This window comes from Xenopus laevis, chromosome 4S (genome assembly GCF_017654675.1).
Source record: "Xenopus laevis strain J_2021 chromosome 4S, Xenopus_laevis_v10.1, whole genome shotgun sequence".
Taxonomy (NCBI): Eukaryota; Metazoa; Chordata; class Amphibia; order Anura; family Pipidae; genus Xenopus; species Xenopus laevis.
Genome location: NC_054378.1, coordinates 101,921,412 through 101,936,321, shown reverse-complemented (window position 1 = coordinate 101,936,321; position 14,910 = coordinate 101,921,412). Strand labels below are relative to the sequence as shown.

At 40.9% G+C, this 14,910-nt stretch overlaps 1 protein-coding gene across 1 annotated transcript; it reads left to right on the top strand.

The window, feature by feature from the left end:
* The first annotated feature begins 5,898 nt into the window (after window positions 1-5,898).
* lgals1.1.S (lectin, galactoside-binding, soluble, 1, gene 1 S homeolog) lies at window positions 5,899-13,502 on the top strand. The gene is given in 4 exon segments (NM_001085570.1): window positions 5,899-5,920; window positions 9,011-9,090; window positions 11,750-11,921; window positions 13,121-13,502. Coding segments are annotated over 4 exon segments (405 nt in total). The 5' UTR covers window positions 5,899-5,911; the 3' UTR covers window positions 13,265-13,502.
* The last annotated feature ends 1,408 nt before the right edge of the window (window positions 13,503-14,910 follow it).

The window sequence follows — 14,910 nt, the reverse complement described above, 5'->3', positions numbered from 1 at the left end:
TTTGGAGTCAGGAAGGAATTTTTCCCCCACTGAGGCAAATTGGAGAGGCTTCAGATGGGTTGTAGCTTTCCTCTGGATCAACTGGCATCTGTCATTTTACCCTCAGCGTTATTATGAGATTGTCAGTAGCTTTACTCCAATGTTAATGTGTTGGTCGCCTGCCCAAACCTGGCAGTGACTTATCTTCTCTCTTACAGTTGATCTTTGATTTTGAAGACAGCATAAATGTGCATTTACCCGATGGCAACGAAATCTCGTTCCCCCGTCGCTTCGTTAGATGTGATTAATTACCTGGCACTCCAAACTTTCAGCTCATTTCCATCTCAGTTCAATAACTGATCTACAAGGATAAAGCAAAAACCAGATGTTGGCCAATAACACAGATACGTAATGATCCTGTTATTGATCAACATTAAAGAAGTAGTCTCCAGCTCTTCATCTGCAGTTAAGCTATTGGCTGCTGCAAAGTGTATCACTTCATGATTCTATCCATTGTTCAGCCTCTAAAAAACGAATGTTACTTAATATTTTAGAATGTATACACTGTCACAGTTACTAAGGCATCACAATCCTATAACTGAGCATTCCATATATATGTATATTATATGATTTTATTAGCATTGGATCCTTTGCTAGCTGAATACTCACCTGCACTCACAATAAAGCGTTATTGTGACTCCTGTAGTCAGTAGTAAGGTAGCACACGAGCACCAATAATAGTGCTATTCTAATAGGTGCATATAGGAGGGTAATTCATGCTGCAAGATGTTTGGGGCATTGGTTATAAGTCCCAGGACAGGACCAGATACTGTGTTGTTGCTTGGAAAGGTGAGGTGAGTAGTAGAGTTGGTGTTTTTTCAGAGGAACAGGTGATATGACCAGGAGCATAAGGAGACACAACTGTATAAATGTCATAAGGTGCGGCTCATGCTAGGGTGCTTGGGCTCAAGGGTTATCCAAGTATATGTCCACCCCCTACACCTGAACCCCCTATTACATGGCAGATGCAACTTGCACCCAAACATAAGCTAAGGCACAGGTTCTTTTTATTGAACATAAAGATGTGCACTAGATTGCAGCAGCCACTGGATTGTCAATGAGAATGATGGTATCTGACTGTCACACCTCTGTGAGTTTCACTCAACACCAACCTAAACCTACCAGACAGTTGAACTGAAGGAGCTGCTCGGAATGGCGAAGAATACACAAAGTCCAGTTGCTTTAGACTTTTTTCCACCAAACACTGGAATTACACTGGAATTCCTGGAAAGAATGGGGTATTGCGGGTAAAGCAAAACAGTGATTTTTGTTTTGTTTTTATCTGCTTCTTTAGTTGATATTAATGATGCCATATGTTATCTTATTCCTAAAGTGTCCCTATCATCAATATAAGCATTATGGCAATAGGAACTTTTTTTTAAAAAAATCCCCATTTATAGCACAATTAGAAGGTATTCTGGGATGAAGGGATCACTGACATAGTGTCACGGCCGGCACCCAATACCAGAACAGGTGCTAAGTACCCTGGTCTCGGCTCGGCTTCACCAGTAGTGTGACCACTGTTGGGCTTCGGGAGGTGCCCTCAGCTTACTTGGGTGCCACCTGGACTTAACGAGGGGTACAAAGCGAGATGTTCTGGCTAGCAGAGGGGCACGGAAGGTAGAGAGTCTTTTGGGCCGAAGGTCACGGTACAAATGGAGCAGGCAAGAGAATCGTCAGACAAGCAGAGTCGAGGCAGGCGGATATCAGAATCGTCAGGCAGGCAAGGGTCAAACCGGGTTGTCAATCAAGGGGTTAAGCAGGAAGAGTTATCGTAGGCAGGCAAGGGTCAGGATACAGATTTTAGAAAAGTCAGGATACAGGCAAGGTCAAACACGGATAATCAGACAGACGAGATTCAGATCAGATGCACAAGGCTCAAGAAACCACTAGAAACAAGTTCTATCACGGGCACTGGCTGGGAGTATGAATGGGCCTTAAATACTTTCGAATTTCGCGCCAAAACGTGCGCCAATGCGCGCTGGCGTAATCACGCCAGCGCACCTGTACCTTTAAGAGGCGCGCGCCCTAGGAGACCAAGATGGCGCCGGCGCTGGAGACAGGAGAAGGAGCGTGGCGGCGTGGCGGCCGTCCACGCCTCCGCACCACTAGACCACCAGGTAATTTTATTACACATAGCCAATATGATACATTAATGCAGCTACAGGATAAATACTTTGCAAATATAAATGCAGATCATGTAAGTCCATTATACATACGGACACTGCATCCAAGAACACTGTAGGGTCATTGACCCCATCTAAAAATGTATTGTTTTTTCAAGGCTACAAATGTATTGTTATTCCTACTTTTTAATACCCATCTTTCTATTCAGGCCTCTCCTATTCATATTCCAGTCTCTTATTCAAAGCAATGCATGGTTGCAAGGGTAATTTGTACCCTAGAAACCAGATTGCTGAAACTACCTACTGGAGAGCTGCTGAATAAATATCTAAATTACTCAAAAGACACAAATGATAAAAAATGAAAACCTGTTGCATATTGTCTTAAAATATCACTCTCTATATCCTCTTTCTATGTGTCTATGACTTACTCCTTTCTCTCCCATGCTCACAGTATTTAGTTGGACAGCCTCTCTGTCGCCCCTGATGCATACCAGATATGAGCACAGATTTCCTTCTACTCTGGATCCAAAACCACAATAACCATACTTTTTTGTACGGCTGCCATTTTTATCCTTTCCAGGAGAATGTCCTTGCAATTCAACAGATGATAAGGCTTCTTTCTTCTTCTTTCTTTGTAGCCTTTGTTTCCTACTTATTTATACCACACTTTTGTGTTCCTTTATCACTCATCCCTCTATTTATTGTATTATTCTTTATCTATGTTTTTCTCATTGTGTTTGCTTCTCCTCTTTTTCCTATTGTTACCAAGTCTCTACACTGTCTCTCCTTTGACTGGTATCCTTATGTAACCTACATGCTGTTTTGTTTAATCAGCTCCATCTTCATTTCCTTTCTTCATTTCTAAGTTGTTCTCCTTCTCTAACCGCCTCCCTTCTTTTAACTCATTTTCCTCTGACTCACCATCATCTGTCTCCTCTTGCCACCCACTCTTTTCTGCTGGCCCCTACCCCATAATCTTATGACACAGACGATATCAAGTGCCAGTAATGAACACAAGTTTCCACACCACTTTGGCACAAAAACCACAAGAAGAATTTCCTTTTTTTTTATACCAAAATCTTGCAAATTGTTTTATATTTGAAATAAGAAAGATGTAAGCTAGTGTTCTGTTTAAAAAATATAGCAATCTGTATTTTTATACTTGAAAGCTTTCATACGAAAAACTCTAAAATAGCTGATTTAGGTTTATCCTTCAACTCTGGATAGACGAGGTTGTGCTGTAAGATGTGACTGTATTTGAACAACTGAAGGGTTGCAGATTAGATGTCCCTGATTTATGTAAAGTTTTCCTCTCATATTGGAAACCCCAATCTCCCTGCATCCCCTAGGGCCCTCTCTTGTCTTCTTTCTGGCTTTAAGAAGGATGCCTGCCTTCTTAAAGAGGTAGTATACCCCTTGTTCAACATGAGTGCAATGATTAGGGCTTGTGTTGAACATACTCTTTGCCTATTATTTTAATCAGGAAAAATCTAACCCCCATATGTAATAAAAGGCACTAACTTTGCCCAGAGGCAGTAACCCATAGCAACCAATAAGATGCTTGCTTTTTAACAGGTGGCCTCTAAGTTCTACATTCTGATTGGTTGCTATGGGTTGCTGTTCCTGGGCAAACTTAGTGACTTTTATTACATAACCCCCTAAGGGTTTTGTAATTTTTTGAACTAAACAGGGAAAACAGAGGAAACAGGGCAAATTAAGCTACTTCATTTCTGGTCCTTACAAGTTACATAATTACAATATTAGTACTCTGATAATATCCCTCCATAATGATCTCCAGCTAACAAAACAGTCACAACAAGGAGTAAAGAGAAGGGAGTCTAGTAATCTAATTATCACCAAACATGGGGTAGCTTCAGTTTCCCTGTGTAGCTCAAGAAGTAACAAAAGTTGTAGATTTTTCGGTAAAAAGTAAAAAATGTGCAGCACAAGGCTTATACATTAAACCCACATTGAACAAAAGGGAGTGTTCCCCCTTTAAGGGAAAACTAAACCCCCCCCAGTGACAACAGCCCCCCTTAACTACCTTACATCGCTCCTCTCAAAAATACAGAGCAGTGCAGAGGAGTCACCAGCACCATCTTCTGCCCATTCACATTCTCTTCCAGTCTCTTCCGACACTAATCCTGGAGCATGCACAGTTGGGCCTAGTCAGCAATTGGCTTCGACTGCGCATGCTCCCACAGGATTCGTGGTGGCGAACAGATCTGAAAGAATGCGAATGACCAGACAATGGTGCCGGGGAACTCCATTGTGCTGCTCAGGGTTTTTTTAGGGTCACTTTTCTGTCTTATACACATAGGGTTGGCATCTGTCCAGTTTTGACTTGGACAGCCTGGTTTTTTTTGGGTCAAAACTGCCTGGGTCAAAATTCCCTATGATTGACACGGCGATCGGCCAATCTGATGCGCCCGATGTCACAACCCGCCCCTGCAGTGTCAAAACACTGCCTCCATTGTGCCATGGCCCCGCCCCCTGCCCAGATTCAACTGGGTCAAAAGGTGATAACCCTTAAAACACAGTGCAGGGAGGACAGGATGAGGGGGGCAATGAAAGGAGGTTGAGTGGGGCTGTTGTTACCAGGGGGGGGTTAGTTGTTCTTTAAACAATGAAATACAGTTAGATAGTCACAGCATTAATAATTCTGACAAAATGAAAGATCCAGCACAATTTTTCACCCATAACACTATTGGGCGTTCAATTATTTATAAGTTATATAGAATGGGTCCAATGAAGCCAGAGGATCAACCCCACCTCAAGGTCAGGGCAACAGCCAGCCATTTATGGTGAGCCAAATCTAAGCAACATGTAAAAATATACCATCCAGATAGAAAGAATGTATTGTGTTATTCACTAATTAGAGAGAGAACGGGCAAGACGTGTGCACTTTGCATACTGTGGTTTAGGAGTGGCTGCATGTATCTGTGTTTTGTTTCAGAGCTCAGAAACCAAGATCCAGGGGTCATTGCTCTGAACTATGTTCAAATTGCTGCAGGTACATAGATTAAAGAGGCCATACACTGGCTGACTCATCAAGGTATCCGACCTACAGGTCAGACAGGTCTAGATCGCACCACTGTTTCATTGTTCCATTTGTGCAGGGATGACAGCCCAAATGATTTGCAGAGACTCGTCTTAACATCCTTGTCTGCTGAGCTATCAGGTACCCACCAAGTTGGACTGATTATCTGAAAATGTTGGGTAGCAGAGTAGCCTATCAAAATGAAACCCTAAGCTGATGTTGATGCCCAAGATGATTGAGCAGTATGGTTGAAAAACAGTCCAATCAGATTTAATTCTTTTAGAGCTGTTTCCCTTCAAATAGCTTTCTCTTTATGGATTCCTTTCATATGTATCCTACCAATATTAATCTTTATCCAATTTAAATGAACAGGCTACTAATTTTATGGAGATTTTCAAGCGTATGTATATTTTTCCTAGTTCTCTTGTGTTGCCTCTGTGTAGTTTAGTTGTAGAAAAATTAGGTTCCATGTGCTTTTTTTTTTATTCTCATTTTTTGTACTTTTATAAGTCTAAAAGCAGCAAATGGAAAGTATGTCATGCAAACTCTCTCCCTCTAGCCCCTTCCTTTCATTTGGGCAGGGCTGATGTTGCCACTCCCCATAGTACTGACTTTTGTACTTGGGTTAGGGTGGGGTCTATGCCAAACATATAAAGCCAAAGAACCAGGCTAGAGGTATTGAACCAAAAGCATTGGACGTGGAAAAATGTCAGCTGTAAGTATTTCAGTGATGGCTGCGTGTCGGTAGGGTGGGCACTGGGTGTTGGCTTTTTATGGTTAAGAAAGATCTTCTTCACTTAAGAAAAGCTTTTATTTGTGTTGTTTTTTTATTTGTATTGGCTATATATGTCCTTTATTTCCATCCCAGCTTAACTTCACAATTCTGCACTCATCTCTGATTTTCCTTTCTTCTCTTTTCTACTTTTGTTTTGTTTGAATTTTTTTCTTCATGTTCCGTTCTTCCCCTCCAACCCCTCCCTCTTCTTTCTGGCGTCCCTAAAGTAACATGCTGCAGTTCTATTTGGTGCAGCTCCTTTATTGTAGGAAATCGTAAAAGCACCGCATTTGGAGAAATTCAAACTCTGGGGCTGCCACACCCAGTTCACAAGGAGAGGCTCAGTGATACAAAACTGCCCATCCAAGTCCAGAGCATCATTATCTGTAACATCTGCTCTGCAAACTGGAAATGTCTGTAGCCTATAGGGACTCTGGTACCCAGAGGAAACCCATGCACACATAGAGGCTCATCGGATAGAACAGCTTCCTTGCAGCAATGGGGTCCTGAGCCTGATTAAGAATTTCTATGTTCTGTTGGTTTGGGCTTCCTCCAATTAAATTAACTAAATACAAAACAGATGCTCTGATGTAATTAAATGTAAAATGCAATTAGTAGAGCTGCTCTTGATGCATTTGTTTTAATATGTGATTTTTTATATTCTATTAAAGGGAAAATATATCCCCTCCCCTTTCTGAGAAGAGATCCCTCGCTCACTCACTTGGGTTTATATAGTCTTATTTGTCTTTACACAGACATACCTAATTCCACAGATTAAAAGGAACCTTATAGTTTTTTACTCATATAAATCATACAAAAACAAATCATTCCACAACCTTCCTTACTCTCTGTCATACAACCCTGCCCTTACCTATTTCCAATATGCACCACACCCTCTATGGAAGTCAGAGGGGTGGCAAGTGACTTCCATGACTTCACAATGTAAATGTCTATGAGACTTAGGGGGTGGGAGGATGGATTATACAAGACAAGGATATACTATCATGGCTTCCTTTCAATCTGTGGAATCATGGATGCCTGTTAAAAATACAGGTACAAACATACAATATTTATAACTATTTTTGGAAGTTCAGATAATGTTTATGCAACTTTTCTACATAAGTCCAACCAAATGAATGCAGAAATGTCAGAAGAGGGGTATATGTTGCCTTTAAAGTTGTAACTCAGTCTACATGTTTCTGTATTTTAACTACTTGTTCTTATTTGTTCCTCATTCCATGGTGGGTTTAGACACAGTAGGACCAATTGATAATCCAGTTTAAACTAAATCCCACTGCAGAAGCCCTGCTAAATACAAGGTTCTCATGGCAAGCCACTTTATAATGTCAGGTTTAATTTAGCACATGGAGGCTTTATTTATTGTGAACAAAGTACACAGGCTGCATGTATTAAAATGCTTTTTGTGTATGTATTTGCATGTACTAGTTGAATGGTGCTCTAGGCACAAAGCTTAGCATGCAGAGACACAAGGCAGCCCTTTATGTTACACCCGCCATTGAGCATGGACAGTGTTCACTTTAGGCATTAAGCCTTTATGCATAGGATTTTTGCAACTATAAAATTGGGTGCAGTTGAGGGGCATGCAAATATATGCCCAAGTTCTGCTGAAAGTCACAACTGATAGTGATTTACTGTAAGTAAAAAATGTTTCACCCACATTGCAATGGTTTTCACCTGGTGTACCTACAATTATGTGGAAAATGCTGCATGTTTGGGGACAAAACATATTTTCTACTTTGCCCATAATAGTAAATAAGAACACTACTCTTATCAGATCAGTTTAGAATCATGAGCGTCTGTTTAACATGGTTGGGAGTTTCTGACTTCTCTGCTACCTGAGAGGACAACCCCAGTGCCACCCGCGCACTCCCCAATTCTGCACTCAGAGCAGACAAGGGGGTAATGAAATGTAACTCTTATAGTTACCAGTGGCTGCAAAGTTCTATTTGTGGTTAGGTTCTCTGGTTGCCTAATGGTCATGTGGCCTCCACTCCAGATGCCACCTAAACCTCTATTCCCCACCTCTTCTTTCATTTATACCTCCTGCATTTATGATATTCAGGTGAGGACTGAGGCAAACTCAGGGGTGCTTCGCCAATGAGGCAAGTTGAGGCTGTCGCCTCAGGCGGCAGCGCCCCACTAGGTACCAGGGGCAGCAAAAATGCTGCTCCTGGTACTTTAAGAGTGAATATCCAGGGAGGGGGGGCAGCAGCAACTGCTGCTGCCTCAGGCGGTGGAGGGGCCCGGATCGCCCCTGGGCAAATTTAGCACTTCAAAATGGAAATGTCACTGTTATGGTTTTGACTCAGGGGCCTGAAACATGCAGGCACTGGGTACAGATCATGCTGAGGGAAACCCCCCTCCCTTGTATTTAATATTCACCCAGTGTTTATCAATTTAAGCTGCCATTTATTTTGTAGCAAGTAATTAGCAAGTTTTTAGGATTGACATTGACGATTTCATTTTTCTGGGGCAAAACAAGTACTTTAGTACATTAGAGGACATTATAGACAAATAGCAGGGGACCTTTTTACCCATAAAGTGGATCACCGTACCAGAGGCCACCCCTTTAGACTAGAAGAAAAGAACTTTCATTTGAAGCAACGTAGAGGGTTCTTCACAGTCAGGACAGTGAGGTTGTGGAATGCACTGCTGGGTGACGTTGTGATGGCTGATTCAGTTAATGCCTTTAAGAATGGCTTGGATGATTTCTTGGACAGACATAATATCAAAGGCTATTGTGATACTAAATTCTATAGTTAGTATAGGTATGGGTATATAGAATTTATGTGAAAGTAGAGAGGGGTGTGTGTATGGATGCTGGGTTTTCATTTGGAGGGGTTGAACTTGATGGACTTTGTCTCTTTTTTAACCCAATTTAACTATGTAACTATGTAGCTTAAAACTGATGTTGTTTTTGGCGTTTCTATGCCTCTGGGATAAACCAATCCCCTTTTAAATGCTATTCACTTTTGGTCTAATTAATACCTTGGTTTTCTCCTTGGACAGGGAATGGTCATGAGCAACTTTAGCCTGAAGCAGGGCCACTGCTTGGAACTGAAAGGTTTAATTCCCAAAGATGCTAAAAGGTATGAATTATGTAATCATTTGTTGAATAATTTACAGCTTTTGCATGTGTAAAATAGACTTTGTATTGTTTAGCCATCATATTACACTTATTTTCTATAGCTTCCATAAAAGCATTGTTTCAGTTTTCCAAAAGCCAGCTTGTTTAAATACTTTTTATAGCAAACAACATTGTTTGTGGGATTTGATGATATTTCTCCACAAAAGCTTTAGTGATGCTGGGTCATCAGGCTTGGCTTGCAGTCATAATTGCAATTCATTCCACATTCTTCATTTGGGTTGATGCTGAGGCTCTTTACAGGGCAGTCACTATCTTCCATCCCAGCAAATCAATCTTGCACAGGTTTAATTTTGTGCATAGAGATAATATCATGCTGAGACTGTTGCCACATGAAGTACAAAGCCCTAAGATGGCAATACAATAGCTGTATGCAAAACATTAATGCTTGATTTTAAAGGTCCTGTGCCCTAGACCAAGCTTAGCCAGACCCCTATTCCTCCTCCTCCAAAATATTAATTTATCAGTGAGTGTACCAACTAGGCATATGAAATTTTAATACAGGTGTCTGGATTATTTTGGTTAAGAATGTACAGGTATGGGATTCGTTATCTGGAAATCCGTTATCCAGAAAGCTCCAAATTATGGGAAGTCTATCTCCTATAATCCACATTTTTAATAATGATTTCCTTTTTCTAGGTAATTATAAAACAGTACCTTGTAGTTGATCCAAACTAAGATATAATTAATCCTTATTGGAAGCAAAACCAGCTAATTGGATTTATTTAATGTTTAAATGATTTCCTAGTAGACTTAAGGTATGAAGATCCAAATTACAGAAAGATCTGTTATCTGGAAAATCCCAGGTCCTAAATATTTTGGATAACAGGTCCCATACATGTATATGTATTCTATTGACCATATAATGTTCCTTCCAATGCAAAAAGTATAGCCGCTGTCAAATAGGAATAACTGCATACTGTATATAAAGATGTCCTGTGTTCAGTCAACAGAATAAGATATGGTTTCCTACATTCCTTTCTAAAGGAAAATAAACACTAAGGGGCACATTTACTATGAGTCGAATATCGAGGGTTAATTAAAGAAAAAAAAAGTAAAATCTTTTGACTTCGAATATCGAAGTCGAAGGATTTACTGCATTTACTTCGATCGAACGATTAAATCCTTCGAATCAAACGATTCAAAGGATTTTAATCCATCAATCGAATGATTTTCCTTCTATCAGAAATTGCATAGAAAGCTAACATTGGTGCTCGGTAGGTTTTAGGTGGCGAAGTAGGTAGTCAAAGTTTTTTTTAAAGAGACAGTACTTTGACTATCGAATAGTCGAACGATTTTTAGTTCAAATCGTTCGATTCGAAGTCGAAGTAGTAGTCGAAGGTCGAAGTAGCCATTTCGATGGTCGAAGTAGCCAATTCGATGGTCGAAGTAGCCAATTCGATGGTCGAAGTAGCCAAAAAAAACCTTCAAAATTCAAAGTTTTTTTCATTCTAATCCTTCACTCGAGCTTAGTAAATGTGCCCCTAAAATTACATCTATACCAATTTCTTAGTGAGTCTTGTTGTTCTGTACTTAAGACAAATAGCGACACAAGTAAAGAAGCTTGATTTCAGTGTACAGTTAATGAGAAAACACATCCTTGTGCTGTCTGTGTGCTATTACTAAATTAGATAATTAGATAAATGATGATTAAATTATGTTTAATATTGTACTGCTGGTTAGTATATAAAACACCTATTTGTCGATACATTTTTGCAGGTGTAAGGCTATAGTAAAATGAGCGGCACTGTTACTCTGCCTAATAGCGTTACCTCAATATTTGCTCAGGATGAGACTTATATCATGACATTTATATTCTATATGTACTGTATATTGTGAGTGGGTCACTAAGCTCAGTAAGTGACAGCAGCACAGAGCATGTGCAGTGAATCAGCAGAAAACAAGATGCTGAGCTACTGGGGCATCTTTGAAGGTACAGATCTTCTTTGCTAAAGGGCTGTGGTTGCCTTGGGCTGGTACAGAAGCCCAAACATAAAGTACAACATTTTTAGCTACTTCTTTCGTTAAGCTTTAGTTCTCCTTTAATACACCTGCACTTGCGCTTAGCCCTTCATATATAATCCTGATAGTATGGGATACTACTACCAAATACCACAATATGGTATGGATAATCTTACATGAGCTCCTGCTGGACCTTGTAGAGGTGCCTAATTACTATGCTTGTACTATATTTGTTTTCCAGACAGATACTAAAACTCCATGTCGCTTTAGAAAACAAAAATCATTAGTGATGGTTGAATCTGACCCGTTTTCCTTCCGAAAATTTGCGAAACAGCAAAAATTTGCCTAAATGCATTTTAGTCTATGGGCGACAACATTTTGCCAGAGTACATGGGCATCAATTTTCATCAAAACTTGAGAAATATTTCGCTCATCACTAAAAATCATTACAAATGTGAAGTTTTCAGCACTACTAGAGAATAGAAGCAAATCTATTACACACAAGCAACAACACAACGCAGTATTAATGATACCAAATGGTTTCTGTTTAACAGCCACAACTTCATTGCACATTCTTTTCAGTTTAGTACTCCCAGGTGCGCAGTCGTTTTTTAAATTGTATTTTCTTTCCTTTTTTCAAGCTTTGCAATAAACCTGGGCAAAGACAGTTCCAACTATGTCATTCACTTTAATCCTCGATTTGACCACCACGGAGACACAAATAAGATCATCTGCAACTCAAAAGAAGAAAACCACTGGGGGAAAGAGCAGAGAGAAAACGCTTTCCCATTCCAGCAGGGAGCGGAGACAACGGTAAATATTAATAGTGGCCCTTAGTAATAAAGGGATGAGGCAACTGCCATTTTAGAAAAAGCATTCTACACTACAGGTTTGAAAACCCCACTATGAAGCATACATGGGAGAGTTCTAGTTTTTTCTTTTTCTTGTATTCCCCCATAGAGGAAGATGGATGTGTACAGAATTAAAGATCAGTGAGTGGATAAGTAGCTAACAGTCAAGCCAAGGGAACACTAAGCAGATTGTCCTCTTTCCTCCGCAGGAGGCAGAGGAAAGCGGATCTGCTCTTATGTTTACACCCCCATTGTTGACAGACCTGGACTGTGTGGAGCTACACGTAGCTGATATTGGTGCAAAACACAAACATATGTATTTTCATCCCAATATCCATTCTGTGCAGCTCCACACTGGCCAACGGTGAGCCTGTCAATGGAGTAACAGGCAGGGTCGAACAGGGTGCCCGGGGTCCACCAGGGCTGCTGTCTCAGGGCCTGCTCCAGCCCCCACCCCTGCTGCAACCCACCTTCAGAATCCACTGCCCTCGCCCTCTGCCACCACATGCAATCGCATGCACATCTGTATTTTTGCTGCTACTGGTGTGGAGAGGGAGGTCAGCAGCAGGAGCAGTGGACTTGTATAGGAAGCAGGTCTAGGCCGGCACTTCCCACAAGAGTCAGGACCCACAGGGTTTATTCCCAGTGTCCAGCCAGCCCACTCTGACCCTGGTAATGTGGGTAGCTGATCCGCTTTCCTCCGCCACAGAGGAAATGGGACATTCCACTTAGTAAGATGAAGGAGAATGCCTGCTGCCTACTCCTCATTTAGGATAAAGACCTAATTTATGTTCTAGATATATTTGTAGCTATGGCAATTTTTCATGTATATTCGCAAGCTTGTTGTGAGCTAAGGAGGGCCTATCTACAGTAAATGTTGGGGTCATAAAACCAAAAAGTCTGCAAACCACAGGGAGATCCCTGGGAACAGCTACAGTATCTTCTGCCAGAGTAGTGTAGAGCCTGAGCATCTAGAACATCCCAGAATCCTTTTAAACAGCAGATGGGATCAGTATAAAGATGAGTATGATAATATTCATCAGTGGGTTTTTAGCCAGACAGGTTTTCCCTCACCCTCTTTCTGAACTTGATCAGCATATTTATTATTTTTACAGTATTTAAGTGACTTACAGCAGTCTTATTGCTCTCTCTCTTAAACAGATTTGTTTTGAGTATCAAGCAGACCATTTAAAGGTGAAGTTATCTGATGGAAAAGAATTCAACTTCCCCATCCGAATGCCCTTGGATACCATTACATTTCTCACTATGGATGGAATAGAGCTCAAATCTTTCTCGCTTCATTAACAACTCTGTGGCCTCTACAGCCAAGAGAAGTCTCTAGTCCTACTGTCACATATATCACATGACATATAAAAAATGTTCTCCCACCCATAATGCACTCCAGGGGCAAGCTTTGGTGAGAACTATATAGTTCCTAGTTAAAAATGCAACTTTCATAAAAGCTACTAAAGCGTTATGCTATTTTTTGCAATATGTATTTAGCAGATCCCCCTGTACTTAATAAAAACCTGGTGGCAAGTAATAAATCTGTCTCATTTATTGTCTGTCATAAAATTAATACATAGTGGGCTACAGCTTACCAGTGTATTCTACACTCTTCAGCTCTTTATGCTAAGGTTACCAGAAAATGTGAAATATCAGGGACACTTCTAGTTATTCCAGCGCTCACTGAGAACCTGGGGACATAGATATTTATGCTCCAGAATGGAATTCAAGGACCTGGATAAATACATCATTGCCTATTATGTGCAGTTTTCAGGCTCAAAAATAATTCTCTCTAATACTGGAAAGAAGAAATGACCAGCAGAAGGAGATAAAACGCCTTTTTTTCTTGTTCTGATGATGACTGCCAAGTGCTTCTAGACATTAACCCTATCCCATAGTTACACAAGTTCAAAAATCAGTTATTTATGTATCACACAGTTTCTTTCCTTTACAAATCCTTACATATTCTTTCCCCAAACATCCCTAAAATATTGCAACATGGCTTCTCCCCGGGACCATTACATACATTACTTCTTAGGACCATATAAGCATTACTGCCCATTCATCCATGTTGAGCCTGTGCCAGCTGGACCTATATGCAAAACTAAACAAACAAAATGCAACTTGCAGCTTCTCTCTCATGTTCAGCATTTCACTGTGGTCCTATCAGTACAGGCCCCATAGGAAAGAACAGGCTATGGTTAGGGACAGATTTACATAGCGGGCACCCCTAGGCCCACTGTCATTCGTCACCCCCATGCCCTTCTTTTTATTCGCTCAAATTTTCATCATTGGGACCGGAGCACTGGGGATTGGTGCATGGGAGATTTAAAAAATGATTATATCTCCTGCTAATCCCCAGTGTTAATCAATGTGGGTTTGTTGGGCAGCATGTCACCCCCTAAAATCCTGCTGTCCTAGGCCTGGGCCTTGGTGGCCTCTCCACAAATCTGGGCCTGGCTAAGGTAACTCATGAATTCCTGTGCGGTAGAACACAGAAATAAGCCACTGTTTAACCACTGCTTACTAAACATCCAATACTAAATGTCCTTGGTGTTATATAGACCTGTACTAGTGATGTGCGAGTCAACAAAAAGTCAATCCGACCCAGACCCAACTGTTTGTTAACCACATCTAACCCTAACCTGGTGATCCTCCCTATTTATAGAGCCACACCTGACCAACCCCACTCACACTGACATCACAGAAGGGACAGGGCAAGCAGGCAGGAGTCTATAAAAAGGAAAGACTGGAGGCGAAAGTGGAGTTTAGTAATGTCACATGCGGATTGGGTGCATGGAAAAACACAGCCTGTACCCACCTGAACCCACCCAACCCGTAGGCTGAAACTGCACATCACTAGCCTGTACAAATAAAAAAGAACAGTACTGGGTTTGCCAGAACAAATCTGTAAATGCTCCCTCCAGATCAGTGATCCCTCACCT